The sequence below is a fragment of the Octopus sinensis genome, linkage group LG29 (genome assembly GCF_006345805.1).
Source record: "Octopus sinensis linkage group LG29, ASM634580v1, whole genome shotgun sequence".
Taxonomy (NCBI): domain Eukaryota; kingdom Metazoa; phylum Mollusca; class Cephalopoda; order Octopoda; family Octopodidae; genus Octopus; species Octopus sinensis.
This window is the reverse complement of record NC_043025.1, coordinates 11915356-11933981: the sequence shown is the minus strand read 5'-3', so window position 1 is coordinate 11933981 and position 18626 is coordinate 11915356. Positions and strand designations below refer to the sequence as shown.

Below are 18626 nucleotides of genomic sequence, written 5' to 3'. Positions count from 1 at the left end.
TACAGACAGTATCAGCTAAACACCTGCTCAAGTACCTGACTGTTGTTTCAAGCCAGAACCTCTCCCTGTAAGTATTTTGTGAGCCGCTTTAGCCCCTTTTTTTGTATTATTCTCTTTTACTCTTTTACTTGTTTCAGTCATTTGACTGCGGCCATGCTGGAGCACCGCCTTTTAATCGAGCAACTCGACCCCGGGACTTATTCTTTGTAAGCCCAGTACTTATTCTATCGGTTCTCTTTTGCCGAACCGCTAAGTGACGGGGACATAAACACACCAGCATCGGTTGTCAAGCAATGCTAGGGGGACAAACACAGACACACACATACATATATATATGTACATATATACGACAGGCTTCTTTCAGTTTCCGTCTACCAAATCCACTCACAAGGCTTTGGTTGGCCCGAGGCTATAGTAGAAGACACTTGCCCAAGGTGCCACGCAGTGGGACTGAACCCGGAACCATGTGGTTGGTAAACAAGCTACTTACCACACAGCCACTCCTGTCTAACATTTGTTCAAAAGGAACCAAAATTTTTTTAAAAAACTGAATCGTGGCTGTGTGGTAAGAAGCTTGCTTCCCAACCACATGGTTCCAGGTTCAGTCCCACTGTGTAGCACCTTGGGCAAATGTCTTCCACAATAGCTTTGGGCTAAAGTGGAAAAAAAGGTTTTCTTTGTCGTCAGGAAGTGATCGATTATCTCCCTTTGACCTACGACCTCAGCCATATCAGGCGAAGTTCAAATTGACAGGAGCTGACCTATTTAGACACAAACTCTGCTTCAGTATGTCTGTCCTTCTAGCTGCTACGATTGTTATAAATACGGTGGTCAACAGACAGACGTAAAGAGAAGAAAGGTCTAGCAGGCAAAGGAGCAAGGTCTACGACATGTCAGGTTTTCAATGACTGCAGAGACCCGAGAGAAATGTTCGAAGTTCCACGGCAGACTACTGATATCAGATGAACTACACACACACACACACACACACACAAACATTCATTTCTGACCATCACTTCCACAGATCTACCCTGTTTCTATTTCTAGCAACTCGTAGCAGTTGTCAACATTTTGCATGTAGTAAAGAATTATGTGTACCTATTTCTTTACTACCCACAAGGGGCTAAATGCAGAGAGGACAAACAAGGAAAGACAAACAGAGTAAGTTGATTATATCGACCCCAGTGCGTAGCTGGTACTTATTTAATCGACCCCGAAAGGATGAAAGGCAAAGTCAACCTCGGCGGAATTTGAACTCAGAACGTAATGGCAGACAAAATACCTATTTCTTTACTACCCACAAGGGGCTAAACACAGAGGGGACAAACAAGGACAGACAAAAGGATTAAGTCGATTATATCAACCCCAGTGCGTAACTGGTACTTATTTAATCCACCCCGAAAGGATGAAAGGCAAAGTCGACCTCGGCGGAATTTGAACTCAGAACGTAGCATCAGACCAAATTCCTATTTCTTTACTACCCACATGGGGCTAAACGCAGAGAGGACAAACAAGGACAGACAAACGGATTAAGTCAATTATGTCGACTCCAGTGCATAACTGGTACTTATTTAATCGACCCTGAAAGGATGAAAGGCAAAGTCGACCTTGGCGGAATTTGAACTTAGAACGTAGCGGCAGACGAAATACCTATTTCTTTACTACCCACAAGGGGCTAAACACAGAAAGGACAAACAAGGACAGACAAACGGATTAAGTCGATTATATCGACCCCAGTGCGTAACTGGTATTTATTTAATCGACCCCGAAAGAATGAAAGGCAAAGTCGACCTCAGCGGAATTTGAACTCAGAATGTAGCGATGGACAAAATACCTATTTCTTTACTACCCACAAGGGGCTAAACACAGAAAGGACAAACAAGGACAGACAAATGGATTAAGTCGATTATATCGACCCCAGTGTGTAACTGGTGCTTATTTAATCGACCCTGAAAGAATGTAAGGCAAAGTCGACCTCGGCGGAATTTGAATTCAGAACGTAACGGCAGACGAAATACCGCTAAGCATTTCGCCCGGCGCGCTAACGATTCTACCAGCTCGCCGCCTTGATAATTATGTGTACCAACGACAAATTAAGTCCAGTGAATAAATTATTTTTAACTACGAATTGATTCACTCATTTGTTTACTTCAATAGCATACACCTTCCTTTTGCATCTGTTCACCATGCTACACACATAACCACTTCAAGGGTTTTAAATTAAATGAGGACCAATAACAAAAACTAGTAAAAGAAGGGCCTCCACAATTCTTCAATTTAATGTCTTCGGTGCTTTTGGTTCCTTGCAGAGAATCCTCTATGACTGGCAGAAAGATTGAGACTAAGATTTTAAAGTCTAACCCAATCTTAGAAGCTTTTGGTAAGTTGACAAGTCTTTTTAATGGATCTTTTCGGTTTGAACAGCAGTTTTTCCTAACGGTGTCATATGAAATTGTCACCCATAATTATGACCCTAGTATTGATCTATTGCATTTCAATCTGTTTTAGGGTTAGGGTTAGTTAGGGCTTGTATTAGGGTTAGGGGTGGGAGAAAAGGGCTTCTGTTATCTTCAGAAATGTAAACAAAGCCACTTCCAGTACTTACGGTACCTATACCGAAGGATCGCCACATAACTCAACCCCACTGTATCCCTATAATGTCCGACTCCATATCCCTATAATGGGATCTTTTCAGCTTGAATGGCAGTTTTTTCTAGCGGTGTCATATGAAATTGTCACCCATAATTATGACCCTAGTATCGATCTATTGCATTTCAATCTCTTTTAGCGTTAGGGGTAGGGGAAGGGTATCTTTTTTTCTTCACAAATGTAAATAAACCCAATCTGTTTCTTAAACGAGGGACATATTCATACGGCACAGAATGTTTTTTTTACCTCAATAGACGTCATTGATTGGTTGAAATTGCAGAAATTGAAGAAAAAAAGCAACAAATATCTTACAAACCCTAGAATTTTCTCAATAAAGCCAAGAGAAAAAGATGTTTTATAAACACATTCTACCAGTATACGAAGTTTAAAAGTGTTTAGTTACGTGGAAATTATTTTAAAAAACTGCCGTTCAAACCGAAAAGATCCTTTTTAATTTCACTACCCAACGACACACAAGTCCTCTACTTTCACTACTATACAACAAACACTGTACAATTTCTTTAGCCACTCCACGTTTTTTTTTTATTCTCTTCCCTCATTCTGCTGTTTCTTTAATTACATCATTCATCTCCCTTGGCTCTGAACCTTTTTTTTTCACTTCAGGTAATGCCACAACAACTCGGAATGAGAACAGTTCGAGATTTGGAAAATACATCCAATTAAACTTCAACAGGTATGTCTTAAATAGCTGTATTATAATCTGCTTGTTTGTTCACCTGTTAGAGGTGGAGTGAGTGGGGGGAGTGACGAAAGAAGAGAGGGAGAAATAGAGAAAGATGGTTAATATTGATACCCTTAGGCCAAATGTGTCATGTGGTCAGCTGATGGGTGAGGTGGATAGTGAGAGAAAGAGAGGGAGAGAGAAGTGTTAACATGCAGTCGGGTGCAGAAGGAATACTTATCATCATCATCATCATCATCACCGCCTTGACTGGCTTCGTAAAAAGCACCAACCGATCGTGGCCATTACCAGCCTCCCCTGGCACCTGTGCCGATGGCTCGTAAAAAGCACCATCCGAATGATGCCGATGCCAGCATCACTTTGACTGGCTTCCATGCCGGTGGCACGTAAAAAGCACCAACCAATTGTGGCCATTGCCAGCCTCCCCTGGCACCTGTGCCGGTGGCACGTAAAAAGCACCATCCGAATGATGCCGATGCCAGCGCTGCCTTGACTGGCTTCTGTGCCAGTGGCACATAAAAAACACCAACTGATCGTGGCCATTGCCTGTCTCCCCTGGCACCTGTGCAGGTGGCACGTAAAAAGCACCCACTACACTCGCGGAGTGGTTGGCGTTAGGAAGGGCATCCAGCTGTAGAAACACTGCCAGATCAGACTGGAGCCTGGTGCAGCCTCCTGGCTTCCCAGACCCCGGTCGAACCGTCCAACCCGTGCTAGCATGGAAAGCGGACGTTAAACAATGATGATGATGAATGACAAGATAGCAGTGTTGTTAGGGATATTTCCCATCTATAAGCTGGTCCCATTTTCTCTTCTGTAGGTCTGGAAACATGAAGGGAGCAGCCATCAGCACGTATTTACTGGAGAAGACCAGAGTCGTACATCAGGGACCTGCAGAATGTAACTTCCATATTTTTTATCAGGTTTGTATGTTTTGTTGTTGTTGTTGTTGGTGGTGGTGGTGGTTACTGTTACTGTTGTGCGAAGCGGTCTTCGTCCCAGGGTGGGAAAAGTCCGAAACGTGGTCCTTTGCTATTCGTAAGACCCGCAGAAGCGAAAGCAGGTCAACCCCCGACACCGAGAGCATCGACGGATGGATGAATGCGCATCCAGGCTCAGCGGTTGCATAGGAAGTCGGGGACAAGAAACAGGAAGAAAGAGTGAGAGAAAGTTGGGGGCGAAAGAGTGCAACAGGGGTCGCCACCATCCCCTGCCAGAGCCTCATGGAGCTTTAGGTGTTTTCGCTCAATAAACACACACAACGCCCGGTCTGGGAATCGAAACCGCGATCCTACGACCATGAGTCCGCTGCCCTAAACTTGGGCGAGTGTCTTCCACTGTAGCCTTGGGCTGACCAAAACCTTCTGAGAAGCCCATCATATATATATATATATATATATATTATATATATATATTATATATATATATAATACATACATACATACATACATACATACATACATACATACATACATACATACATACATATACATACATACATACATACATATATATATATATACATACATATATATACATATATATTTATGTACATACATACATTTATATATATATGTATATATGTGTGTGTGTATATTTGTGTCTGTGTTTGACAACTTATGTTAGTGTGTTTATGTACCCTGTAACTTGGCAGTTCAGCAAAAGAGACTGATAGAATAAGTACTAGGCTTACAAAGCGTAAGTCCTGGGGTAGATTTCTTCGACTAAAAACCTTTTAAGGCGTTGCTCCAGCATGGCCACAGTAAAAAAAAAAGGTAAAATAGATAAATACTGCAGTTCATTTGTTTGGCTAAAACCCCTTCAACACACTGCTCCAGCATGGCCACGGTCCAATGACTGAAACAAATTAAAGGTAACGGGTAATGGGTAACGAAGCAGAATTATAACGAACTTGACCCCATTAATGAGTGATTTCTTTCTGCTTCACAGATGATGCAGCCTGGACTTAGAGGAACCAACACCATTGGTCAGTTGTTTGAAGATTTTGACCAAAGCATTGCATTCAGAATCCTTCCAGGACCATCAGGTCAGATTTTCTCTTCTTTACATTCCTTACGTTCTCTGTTTTGAATTAATTGACCATCGTGGCTTGGCTGTGTGGTTAAGAAGCTTGCTTCTCGACCATATGGACTTGGGTTCAATCCCACCATGTGACACCTTGTTTGTTCCTTCTCGAGCCATGCCTGGCTCATAAGGGCCGGTTTCCCAGTTTCCTTGGTGTATAGGTTCCCCACCTGGACGGGAAGCCAGTCCGTCACAGGTGAGCTGCAAGATGCAGGAGGAAAGAGTGAGAGAAAGTTGTGGCGAAAGAGTCAGCAGAAGTTCGCAATTACTTTCTGCCAGAGCTGCATAGAGCTTAGGTGTTTCGCTCATAAACACTCACATCGCCCGGTCTGAGATTTGAACCCGCGAGTCCACTGCTCTAACCATTTGGCCATGTGCCTCCACTGTGACATCTTGCACAAGTGCCTTCTACTGTATAACCCCTGTGCTGATAAGCCTTTGTGAGTTGATTTGGTCAGTGGAAACTGAAGAGAAACCTTTTGTGTGTAGGTTTCAAGGCAGCTCAAACGGTGCTCTTTACGTGCCAGACAGCTGCTCTGGCAGTGATCCCGCTCGGATGGAGCTGTCAGCGCTCCACTGGCACAGGTGCCAGTCATCGAATTTGGTTCAATTTCGATTTCACTTGCCCCAACAGGTCTTCACAAGCAGAGTTTAGTGTCCAGTGAAGGGAAACATATATATATATATATATATATATATATTTATACATGGCCGTTCGTTGCCAGCCTCACCTGGCCCCCGTGCCGGTGGCACATAAAAAGCACCATCCAATCGTGGCCGTTTATCAGCCTTGCCTGGCACCTGTGCCGGTGGCACGTAAAAAGCACCCACTACACTCTCGGAGTGGTTGGCTTTAGGAAGGGCATCCAGCCATAAAAACATTGCCAGATCAGACTGGGCCTGGTGCAGCCTTCTGGCTTCCCAGACCCCAGTTGAACTGTCCAACCCATGCTAACGATAATGATGATGATACATAATTAGGATAAAATCATTATTTAATGTACCGGACAAGGATTCTGGATTATTTTTCCTGTTCATATTCAGTATTCTCATTTGTGAGAGCAACTGAGTTTATTTCAGATATTCTCATTTTAAAAATCATCTCTGGCTAACCGTTGAGAGGATGCTGGTGTTGTCTTGGTGGAGGTTTGTGCTCTCTGAGTGCTCTTGTTATTTTTACCTCTGCCTTAGCGAAAGTGGAGGTATTGTCTTCAGTCATGCTTGTTTGTTTGTCCGTGGACAAAATATCTCAAGAACCGATGGATGGATTCAGATAAAACTTTCAGGGATGTTGACCTCATGACTGGCACGATCTGATTAGATTTTGGGATCAATCCAGTACCGAAGAAGGATTCCGGATTATTTTTCCTGTTTTCTTTAATTAATTTTTGAGAGCAGTCAGGTTCGTTTTTAATATTCTCATTTGTGAGAGCAACTGAGTTTATTTCAGATATTCTCATTTAAAAAAATCATCATTGGGAGGACGTTGGTGTTGTCTTGGCAGAGGTTTGTGCTCTCTGAGTGCTCTTGTTATTATTATTATTATTATTATTATTATTGAGTGAGAGAGCAGTTCATGCCATCAAAGTGACACTGGGGTAAAATATACGAAGCCCAATATACCCATCATGACTACCCGTCTGATAAGGGTACACCAGGCACATGCATCACGACAATATGTGCGGTGACATGGTGATCTCATATCAAGATAAACAGCACATGACCTTGCAGGTGGGGCCCAGTTAGAATTTTCTTCAGGTTGAGTAGCCCATCCCGCTCAAACGGTCCCTGAATAAGGGTTGCTTAAGGATGTTGAAAGAACCACCCATGTTTCCAGAGGTGAATTATTCAAACCCCAAAGAATCCCTCTCAACACATGGCTATGATGCTCCCCAACTACTTCTGCTCGTGATCAGAGATGCACATATCGTCAGCCACTAAGGGACATGCTCAACTGGTTAAGGTCAAACAACTGACAAGCAAATCTGTGGTATTGAGCAGAATATTTGCTGTGGCCCATCTTTTATACCAAGACAAAACAATGTACATGAAACACTTCCAATCAGTTAAGATCAGAAGCCATGAGAGCCACTGCCTGGTACTGCATCAGGGCATTTATTATTATTTTATTATTATTATTATTATTATTTTATTATTATTATTATTATTATTATTATTCTATGTTTGACTTTTGCTTTATATTTGTACAAGTTGGCTCCAAGTCTCACCCAGAGACCTCAAGAGACAACAGGTTGGAAGTTCATGTTGTTGTTATGCCTAGGGTGCCATATATTTTTTTTTTGGGGGGGGGGAGGGGGAGTTTTGGTGTTGTACTAGTGAATGTCTAAAAAAAAAAAAACCGAAAATTATGTTTGTTTTAAACCTTGAGATTACATAGAAAGTATTTTGCGTAGGATATGAGCAGTTCCCATGAGCACTATCTTTTGAATTTCTGCCATTTTTGGGTTTCCTGGTATTATTATTATTATTATTATTTTCATTAGCATCTTCTTTCAGTTCTGTTTCTATATCTTGGTGAGTGTCTTCCTGTCAAAGCTTTTTCATTGCCACTTGCAGCCTTTTCAATGTCTATTTACTTAGCCTGTCGCATAAAACCTTTTTGCATTTTCAGAGAGGTCTGCTGGAAAAGACAGTGAAATGCTACAAAACACCCTGAAAGCTTTGGAGGAGATTGGTGTGACGGAAAACCAAACGAAGCAGATATTCCAGGTAATTCTTATTTTATATCTTTCATTACCTACATCAAACTCCTGTACTCTTTTACTCTTTTACTTGTTTCAGTCATTTGACTGTGGCCATGCTGGAGCACCGCCTTTAGTTGAGCAAATCGACCCCAGGACTTATTCTTTGTAAGCCTAGTACTTATTCTATCGGTTCTCTTTTGCCGAACCGCTAAGTGACGGGAATGTAAACACACCGGCATCGGTTTTCAAGCGATGCTAGGGGGACAAACACAGACACACAAACACACACACACATCATCATCGTCATTTTATGTCTGCTTTCCATGCTAGTATGGGTTGGATGATTTGACTGAAGTCTGGCGAACCACACTCCAATCTGATCTGGTAGAGTTTCTACAGCTGGATGCCCTTCCTAATGCCAACCACTCTGAGAGTGTAGTGGGTGCTTTTACGTGACACTGGCACGAGAGCCAGTTTTGTGGTATATACATATATATATGATGGGATTCTTTCGGTTTCCGTCTACCAAATCCACTCACAAGGCATTGGTCGTCCCGGGGCTATAGCAGAAGACACTTCCCCAAGGTGCCACGCAGTGGGACTGAACCCGAAACCATGTGGTTGGTAAGCAAGCTACTTACCACACAGCCACTCCTGCGCCTGTATGACTATTTATAATTCCTACCAGGAGCTGGCATGCCAAACGTCGTAAAGTCGATGGGTCATAGGTTGGATAGGTTTTAAGGTGAAGACAACCTGTATAGGTAATGATATGGTCAAAACCGGTTAGGTGAAAAGACAAATGAAAAATAGGTGAATCATGTACCAGAGAATTGCATATGGCTGTGTGGTAAGTAGCTTGCTTCCTAACCACATGGTTCTGGGTTCAGTCCCACTGTGTGGCACCTTGGGCATCTTCTACTATAGCCTCGGGCCGACCAAAGCCTTGTGAGTGGATTTGATAGATGGAAACTGAAAGAAGCCTGTCGTATATATGTATATATATATATATATGCGTGTGTGTGTCTGTGTTTGTCCCCCTGACATCGCTTGACAACAGATGTTTACATCCCCGTAACTTCAGCAAAAAGAGAACCGATAGAATAAGTACTAGGCTTACAAAGAATAAGTCCTGGGGTCGATTTCCTCGACTAAAAGGCGGTGCTCCAGCATGGCCGCAGTCAAATGACTGAAACAAGTATAAGAGTATAGCCAGGGGGATGTGTGGTGCCCAACTATGCCCTTCCCATTGACTGAAACAAGTTAAAGAATGGAATAAAAGAATCATGTTTTTTGAATTTTGGTATCTTTACAGATTCTTCTGGCCATATTGTATCTCGGTAACATAGAATTTATGAAAGGACAGGATGAAGATACAACGAAAATCAAACAGTCCAAAGGTTTGTTTATTTCTTTGAAACTTTACTCTTTTACTTGTTTCAGTCATTTGACTATGGCCATGCTGGAGCACCGCCTTTTAGTTGAACAAATCGACCCCAGGACTATGGATGATTAAATTATAACTGTTATTATAGTCCATTGTTGTGCCATTCAAAACACATTATTTTCTTGAATTATATATATATATCCGATTGCACCATCCGATCAGGGCTGTTGCCAACCTCGCTTGGCCTCTGTGCTGGTGGCACATAAAAAGCACCATTCGATCATGGCCGTTTGCCAGCCTCATCTGGCACCTGTGCCGGTGGCACGTAAAAAGCACCCACTACACTCATGGAGTGGTTGGCGTTAGGAAGGGCATCCAGCCGTAGAAACACTGCCAGATCAGACTAGGCCTGGTGCAGCCTTCTGGCTTCCCAGACCCCAGTTGCACTGTCCAACCCATGCCAGCATGGAAAACGGACGCTAAACGATGATGATGATATACTTTAAGTTGTGTAGGCGCAATGGTCCAGTGGTTATGGCAGAGGACTCGCGGTCGGAGGATCGGGGTTTTGATTCCCAGACCGGGTGTTGTGTGTGCTTATTGAGCGAAAACACCTAAAAGCTCCATGAGGCTCCGGCAGGGGGTGGTGGCGACCCCTGTTGTACTCTTTCGCCCCAACTTTTTCTCACTCTTCATGTTTCTTTAGTAATGCTGCGATGGACTGGCATCCTGTCCAGCTGGGGGGAACACATGCACCACAGAAACTGGGAAACCGGGTCCATGAGCCTAGCTAGGCTTGAAAAGGGCAACGATTATCGTTATACTTTAAGTTTCATGCATTGTGGAGGCATTATTAGCCCAGTGGTTAGGGCAGTGGATTCGCGGTCATAGGATCGCGGTTTCGATTCCTAGACTGGACGATTTGAGTGTTTATTGAGCGAAAACACCTAAGCTCCACGAGGCTCCGGCAGGGGATGGTGGTGATCCCTGTTGTACTCCTTCACCACAACTTTCTCTCACTCTTTCTTCCTGTTTCTGTTGTACCTGTATTTCAAAGGGCCGGCCTTGTCACTCTCTGTGTCACGCTGAATATCCCCGAGAACTACGTTAAGGGTACACGTGTCTGTGGAGTGCTCAGCCACTTACACGTTAATTTCACGAGCAGGCTGTTCCGTTGATTTGGATCAACCGGAACCCTCGTCGTCGTAACCGACAGAGTGCTTCCATTTCAAGGGGCCGGCCTTGTCACTCTCTGTGTCACGCTGAATATCCCCGAGAACTACGTTAAGGGTACACATGTCTGTGGAGTGCTCAGCCACTTACACGTTAATTTCACGAGCAGGCTGTTCCGTTGATCGGATCAACCGGAACCCTCGTCGTTGTAACCGACGGAGTGCTTGTAAAAGGTGCATGCAACTGAATTCAACAGTTTTAAATAATGTGTGTGTGTGTGCGTGTACGTGCATGCGTGTGCATGTTTCCTGGTCTTAATATTGCACATTTATTGTAAAAGAGTTTAAACGAAGTTATTTTGCGGTCCCTGTGAGAAACATGTCTGGCCATGGGGAAATATTAGCCTGCTTGCAAACAGGTGAAGGTTGGAGACAGGAAGGGCATCCTGCTGTAGAAAATCTTTCTCAATAAATTTCCCCCTGACCCATGCAGGCATGGAAAAGTGGACGTTAATATGATAATGTTGATGATGATGATGATGATAATGATGATGTATCTACTTCCAGGAAGTTCCGATGCCATGAAAAACGCCTGCAATCTTCTGTGCATCGACAGCAGACAACTGCAGCATATTCTCCTGCATCGTAACATCCATTCTGGTCGGAAGGGACGTGAGAGTATGTTTGTGAAGCCTGTACGACAGGCTGAAGCAGCCAACCGCCGCGACTGCCTGGCCATGCTGTTATATTCCAGGTGAGGCCGAGTGTTTTTTTAATTTTCGACTTCTGAGTTTTATTTCCTTCACAAAGCTCCAGGAACATATTAATGGTTGGTTGGGACCCCCTCCGGGCGAGGTTGTTTATGGAAGACCAGCAGTCACCCATGCATACCAGCCTCTCCCTCTCCACGCCACCAATATTATCCAAGGGAAAGGCAAAGTCATTTCTACAGCTGAGTTAACTGGAGCAACGTGAAATAAAGTGTCTTGCTCAAGAACACAACACGCAGCTCGGTCTGGGATTCGAGCTCACAGCCTCACGATCGTAAGCTCAACGCTCTAACCACTGAGCCATGCGCCTTCACTGAGCCATGTGTCTTCACTGAGCCATGCGCCTTCACCGGTTATCAATGGTTATCGCCAAGCTAACATGGCAGTCCAGAAAAATAGAACGAATGCTGCATTCGTCCTATTTTTCTGGACTATTTAGTTCCAAGAGGCCATCGCCTAGCATCCTATTTAGCTCCAAGAGGCCATTGCCTCTAGCTAGCTATATAACACACAAACCTGTGTCCATTATTACCTTTGAACAGGGGAGGTTAGATACTTCCCCTTGCTGGTCAGGCATCTGCAGACTAGTTTCAGGGGATTTGCCCCTCATCAACGCAGAGCAGCCGAACCCAGCAGGCATTGCTATTGATCGACTGCTTGAAGGATTATTTACCTAAATTGAGTGGAATTCATCCAGTGGTTTTCAAAAATAGAAATATCATTATTTCTAATTCTCTCTTTGACCGACTGCTCGAAGGATTATTTACCTAAATTCAGTTTGGTCTCTTTTGCCGAACCGCTAAGTTGTGGGGACGTAAACATACCAACAATGGTTGTCAAGCGATGGTGGGGGTAGGGGGGCAAAAACACACACACAATGGGCTTCTTTTAGTTTCCGTCTACCAAATCCATTCACAAGGCTTTGGTCGGCCCGAGGCTATAGTAGAAGACACTTGCCTAACGTGCCACGCAATGAGACTGAACCCGGAACCATGTGGTTCGTAAGCAAACTTCTTACCACGCAGCCACGCCTACACCTATAATTATTTACAATTAACAATTTACAATTAACATTCAATTAGTAATTGATTTTTTTTTTTTTTTTTTTTTTTTTTTTCCATTTCAGTCTCTTCAACTGGTTGGTCAGTTATATCAATGACCAATTCCATGGCAACTCCTGCAAACAAAGTATAGGTAAGTTGTTTGTTGCTGGTGTTGTTTAGCCAGAGGTCAGCCTTAGTCCAGTTGACCTCTGATGAAAGATGTTCCACTTGCAGTATCCAAATTTTGACTGTACTGACAAAGGTGGTGAGCTGGCAGAACTGTTAGCACGCCAGGCGAAATGTGTAGCCGTATTTCGTCTGCCGCTACGTTCTGTGTTCAAATTCCGCCGAGGTCCACTTTGCCTTCCCTCCTTTTGAGGCTGATTAAATAGGTACCAGTTACGCATTGGGGTTGATGTAATCGACTTAATCCGTTTGTCTGTCCCTGTTTGTCCTCTCTGTGTTTAGCCCCTTGTGGGTAGTAAAGAAATAGGTATTTCGTCTGCCGTTACGTTCTGAGTTCAAATTCCGCTGAGGTCGACTTTGCCTTTCATCCTTTCGCGGTTGATTAAATAAGTACCAGTTACGCACTGGGGTCGATATAATCGACTTAATCCGTTTGTCTGTCCTTGTTTGTCCCCTCTGTGTGTAGCCCCTTGTGGGTAGTAAAGAAATATGTATTGACACGCGTGCAGACAATTCCCACACAGACTCAGACTCAACACGGAGGCCTACATCAAGTTCCTGGAGGAGGTTGTGCTGCCATGGATGAAGAGGGTGGCTGCTGGAACCCACTATGTTTGGCAACAGGACCCTGCACCATACCACACAATTGTCTTGTCTGTCGGTCAACTGTCTGTCGACAGATTGTCTGTGTACCGTACCATCATAGTCACGTAGGTGTATGGATGAGGACCATAGCGTAAACAAGTGCTAATCATTAAACATGGATAGAACAAGAGGCATAGCTCAGTTCTAAAGTTAGGGAGAGAGACTGTGTGTGTGAAAGATTGATAGATAGGTAGTGTTGTCACCATAGTAAGTAACAAGGCTTTCACTATATAACAGCCTAGTATTAAAAGAAGGTACGTGCATGATTAACAAGTGTTTTGACTAGCAGTGTAAGGACCAGTAAAGACCTTGTTTTCAATAATCTGTGAGAACATGTTTGGCCATAGAAAATCTGCCTCAGTAAATGCCATCTGACCCATGCAAGCATGGAAAAGTGGACATTAAAACGATCAGGATGATGATGGTGGTGGTGGTGGTGGTGGTGATGGTGAGGATTTTGATTTCCATTTCCATTGATTTCCATTTCCATTGATTTCCATTTCCATTGATTTCCATTTCCATTGATTTCCAGGATTGCTAGACATTTATGGGTTTGAATGTTTCCAACAGAACAGTCTGGAACAGTTGTGCATCAACTATGCCAACGAACGTCTACAGCAACACTACGTTCAGCACTTCCTTCGCGATCTTCAGGTAGGTGTAACACCCCTTTGTTATTTTCCTGTGAAGGCACATGGCTCAGTGGTTAGGGCGTCAGGCTCACAATCATGAGGTAGTCCCCACTACCTATGGCCGTTTCAGTGCCTATAGCATTGCCTGTGCCTAAACTATGCTTATGCCTATAGCCCTGCCTAAATTATGCTTATGCCTATAACCCTGTGTTTACCTATTGCCCTGCCTAAACTATACTTATGCCTATAGCCCTGCCTGCACCTATATCCATTTCAGTGCCTATAGCATTGCCTATACCTAAATTATGCTTATGCCTATAGCCCCGTGTTCAGCTATTGCCCTGCCTGCACCTATATCCATTTCAGTGCCTATAGCATTGCCTATACCTAAATTATGCCTATAGCCCCGTGATCACCTATTGCCCTGCCTGCACCTACATCCATTTCAGTGCCTATAGCATTGCCTATACCTAAATTATGCTTATGCCTATAGCCCCGTGTTCACCTATTGCCCTGCCTGCACCTATAGCTATTTCAGTGCCTATATCATTGCCTATACCTAAATTATGCTTATGCCTATAGCCCCGTGTTCACCTATTGCCCTGCCTGCACCTATATCCATTTCAGTGCCTATAGCATTGCCTATACCTAAATTATGCTTATGCCTATAGCCCCGTGTTCACCTATTGCCCTGCCTGCACCTATAGCCATTTCAGTGCCTATAGCATTGCCTATACCTAAATTGTGCTTATGCCTATAGCCCCGTGTTCACCTATTGCCCTATCTGAACCTATAGCCATTTCAGTGCCTATAGCATTACCTGTGCCTAAACTATGCTTATGCCTATAGCCCTGTGTTCACCTATTGCCCTGCCTGCACCTATAGCCATTTCAGTGCCTATAGCATTGCCTATACCTAAATTATGCTTATGCCTATAGCCCCGTGTTCACCTATTGCCCTATCTGAACCTATAGCCATTTCAGTGCCTATAGCATTGCCTATACCTAAATTATGCTTATGCCTATAGCCCCGTGTTCACCTATTGCCCTATCTGAACCTATAGCCATTTCAGTGCCTATAGCATTGCCTATACCTAAATTATGCTTATGCCTATAGCCCTGTGTTCACCTATTGCCCTGCCTGCACCTATAGCCATTTCAGTGCCTATAGCATTACCTGTGCCTAAACTATGCTTATGTCTATAGCCCTATGTTCACCTATTACCCTGCCTGCACCTATATCCATTTCAGTGCCTATAGCATTGCCTATACCTAAATTATGCTTATGCCTATAGCCCCGTGTTCACCTATTACCCTGCCTGCACCTATATCCATTTCAGTGCCTATAGCATTGCCTATACCTAAATTATGCTTATGCCTATAGCCCCGTGTTCACCTATTGCCCTGCCTGCACCTATATCCATTTCAGTGCCTATAGCATTGCCTATACCTAAATTATGCTTATGCCTATAGCCCCGTGTTCACCTATTGCCCTATCTGAACCTATAGCCATTTCAGTGGCTATAGCATTACCTGTGCCTAAACTATGCTTATGTCTATAGCCCCGTGTTCGCCTATTGCCCTGCCTGCACCTATATCCATTTCAGTGCCTATAGCATTGCCTATACCTAAATTATGCTTATGCCTATAGCCCCGTGTTCACCTATTGCCCTGCCTGCACCTATAGCCATTTCAGTGCCTATAGCATTGCCTATACCTAAATTATGCTTATGCCTATAGCCCCGTGTTCACCTATTGCCCTGCCTGCACCTATATCCATTTCAGTGCCTATAGCATTGCCTATACCTAAATTATGCTTATGCCTATAGCCCCGTGTTCACCTATTGCCCTGCCTGCACCTACATCCATTTCAGTGCCTATAGCATTGCCTATACCTAAATTATGCTTATGCCTATAGCACCGTGTTCACCTATTGCCCTGCCTGCACCTACATCCATTTCAGTGCCTATAGCATTGCCTATACCTAAATTATGCTTATGCCTATAGCACCGTGTTCACCTATTGCCCTGCCTGCACCTATAGCCATTTCAGTGCCTATAGCATTACCTGTGCCTAAACTATGCTTATGCCTATAGCCCCGTGTTCACCTATTGCCCTGCCTGCACCTATATCCATTTCAGTGCCTATAGCATTGCCTATACCTAAATTATGCTTATGCCTATAGCCCCGTGTTCACCTATTGCCCTGCCTGCACCTACATCCATTTCAGTGCCTATAGCATTGCCTATACCTAAATTATGCTTATGCCTATAGCACCGTGTTCACCTATTGCCCTGCCTGCACCTATAGCCATTTCAGTGCCTATAGCATTGCCTATACCTAAATTATGCTTATGCCTATAGCACCGTGTTCACCTATTGCCCTGCCTGCACCTATAGCCATTTCAGTGCCTATAGCATTGCCTATACCTAAATTATGCTTATGCCTATAGCCCCGTGTTCACCTATTGCCCTGCCTGCACCTATAGCCATTTCAGTGCCTATAGCATTGCCTATACCTAAATTATGCTTATGCCTATAGCCCCGTGTTCACCTATTGCCTGCCTGCACCTATAGCCATTTCAGTGCCTATAGCATTGCCTATACCTAAATTATGCTTATGCTATAGCCCCGTGTTCACCGATTGCCCTGCCTGCACCTATAGCCATTTCAGTGCCTATAGCATTGCCTATACCTAAATTATGCTTATGCCTATAGCCCCGTGTTCACCGATTGCCCTGCCTGCACCTATATCCATTTCAGTGCCTATCGCATTGCCTATACCTAAATTATGCTTATGCCTATAGCCCCGTGTTCACCTATTGCCCTGCCTGCACCTATATCCATTTCAGTGCCTATAGCATTGCCTATACCTAAATTATGCTTATGCCTATAGCCCCGTGTTCACCTATTGCCCTATCTGAACCTATAGCCATTTCAGTGCCTATAGCATTGCCTATACCTAAATTATGCTTATGCCTATAGCCCCGTGTTCACCTATTGCCCTGCCTGCACCTATAGCCATTTCAGTGCCTATAGCATTGCCTATACCTAAATTATGCTTATGCCTATAGCCCCATGTTCACCTATTGCCCTACCTGCACCTATATCCATTTCAGTGCCTATAGCATTGCCTATACCTAAATTATGCTTATGCCTATAGCCCCGTGTTCACCTATTGCCCTGCCTGCACCTATAGCCATTTCAGTGCCTATAGCATTGCCTATACCTAAATTATGCTTATGCCTATAGCCCCGTGTTCACCTATTGCCCTGCCTGCACCTATAGCCATTTCAGTGCCTATAGCATTGCCTATACCTAAATTATGCTTATGCCTATAGCCCCGTGTTCACCATTTGCCCTGCCTGCACCTATAGCCATTTCAGTGCCTATAGCATTGCCTATACCTAAATTATGCTTATGCCTATAGTCCCGTGTTCAGCTATTGCCCTGACTGCACCTATAGCCATTTCAGTGCCTATAGCATTGCCTATACCTAAATTATGCTTATGCCTATAGCCCCGTGTTCAGCTATTGCCCTGCCTGCACCTATAGCCATTTCAGTGCCTATAGCGTTGCCTATACCTAAATTATGCTTATGCCTGTAGCCCCGTGTTCACCTATTGCCCTGCCTGCACCTATAGCCATTTCAATGCCTATAGCATTGCCTATACCTAACTTATGCTTATGCCTATAGCCCTATCTGAACCTATAGCCATTTCAGTGACTATAGCATTGCCTATACCTAAATTATGCTTATGCCTATAGCCCCGTGTTCACCGATTGCCCTGCCTGCACCTATATCCATTTCAGTGCCTATAGCATTGCCTATACCTAAATTATGCTTATGCCTATAGCCCCGTGTTCACCTATTGCCCTGCTTGCACCTATATCCATTTCAGTGCCTATAGCATTGCCTATACCTAAATTATGCTTATGCCTATAGCCCCGTGTTCACCTATTGCCCTGCCTGCACCTATAGCCATTTCAGTGCCTATAGCATTGCCTATACCTAAATTATGCTTATGCCTATAGCCCCGTGTTCACCTATTGCCCTGCCTGCACCTATAGCCATTTCAGTGCCTATAGCATTGCCTATACCTAAATTATGCTTATGCCTATAGCCCCGTGTTCACCTATTGCCCTGTCTGCACCTATATCCATTTCAGTGCCTATAGCATTTCCTATACCTAAATTATGCTTATGCCTATAGCCCCGTGATCACCTATTGCCCTGCCTGCACCTACATCCATTTCAGTGCCTATAGCATTGCCTATACCTAAATTATGCTTATGCCTATAGCCCCGTGTTCACCTATTGCCCTGCCTGCACCTATATCCATTTCAGTGCCTATAGCATTGCCTATACCTAAATTATGCTTATGCCTATAGCCCCGTGTTCACCTATTGCCCTGCCTGCACCTATAGCCATTTCAGTGCCTATAGCATTGCCTATACCTAAATTATGCTTATGCCTATAGCCCCGTGTTCACCTATTGCCCTGCCTGCACCTATAGCCATTTCAGTGCCTATAGCATTGCCTATACCTAAATTATGCTTATTTCTATAGCCCCGTGTTCACCTATTGCCCTGTCTGCACCTATATCCATTTCAGTGCCTATAGCATTGCCTATACCTAAATTATGCTTATG

At 43.9% G+C, this 18626-nt stretch overlaps 1 protein-coding gene across 1 annotated transcript in view; it reads left to right on the top strand.

Moving 5' to 3' along the window:
• The window catches only part of LOC115226033 (unconventional myosin-XIX-like), a 54275-nt gene that overhangs the window by 10011 nt on the left and 25638 nt on the right, over positions 1-18626 (top strand). Inside the window, exons 7-16 of the mRNA XM_029797004.2 lie at positions 6-67; positions 2310-2380; positions 3274-3343; positions 4173-4275; positions 5303-5399; positions 8070-8167; positions 9458-9542; positions 11269-11455; positions 12598-12665; positions 13878-13999. Coding sequence (XP_029652864.1) covers positions 6-67; positions 2310-2380; positions 3274-3343; positions 4173-4275; positions 5303-5399; positions 8070-8167; positions 9458-9542; positions 11269-11455; positions 12598-12665; positions 13878-13999 — 963 coding nt within the window. The remainder of the gene's footprint in view (positions 1-5; positions 68-2309; positions 2381-3273; positions 3344-4172; positions 4276-5302; positions 5400-8069; positions 8168-9457; positions 9543-11268; positions 11456-12597; positions 12666-13877; positions 14000-18626) is intronic.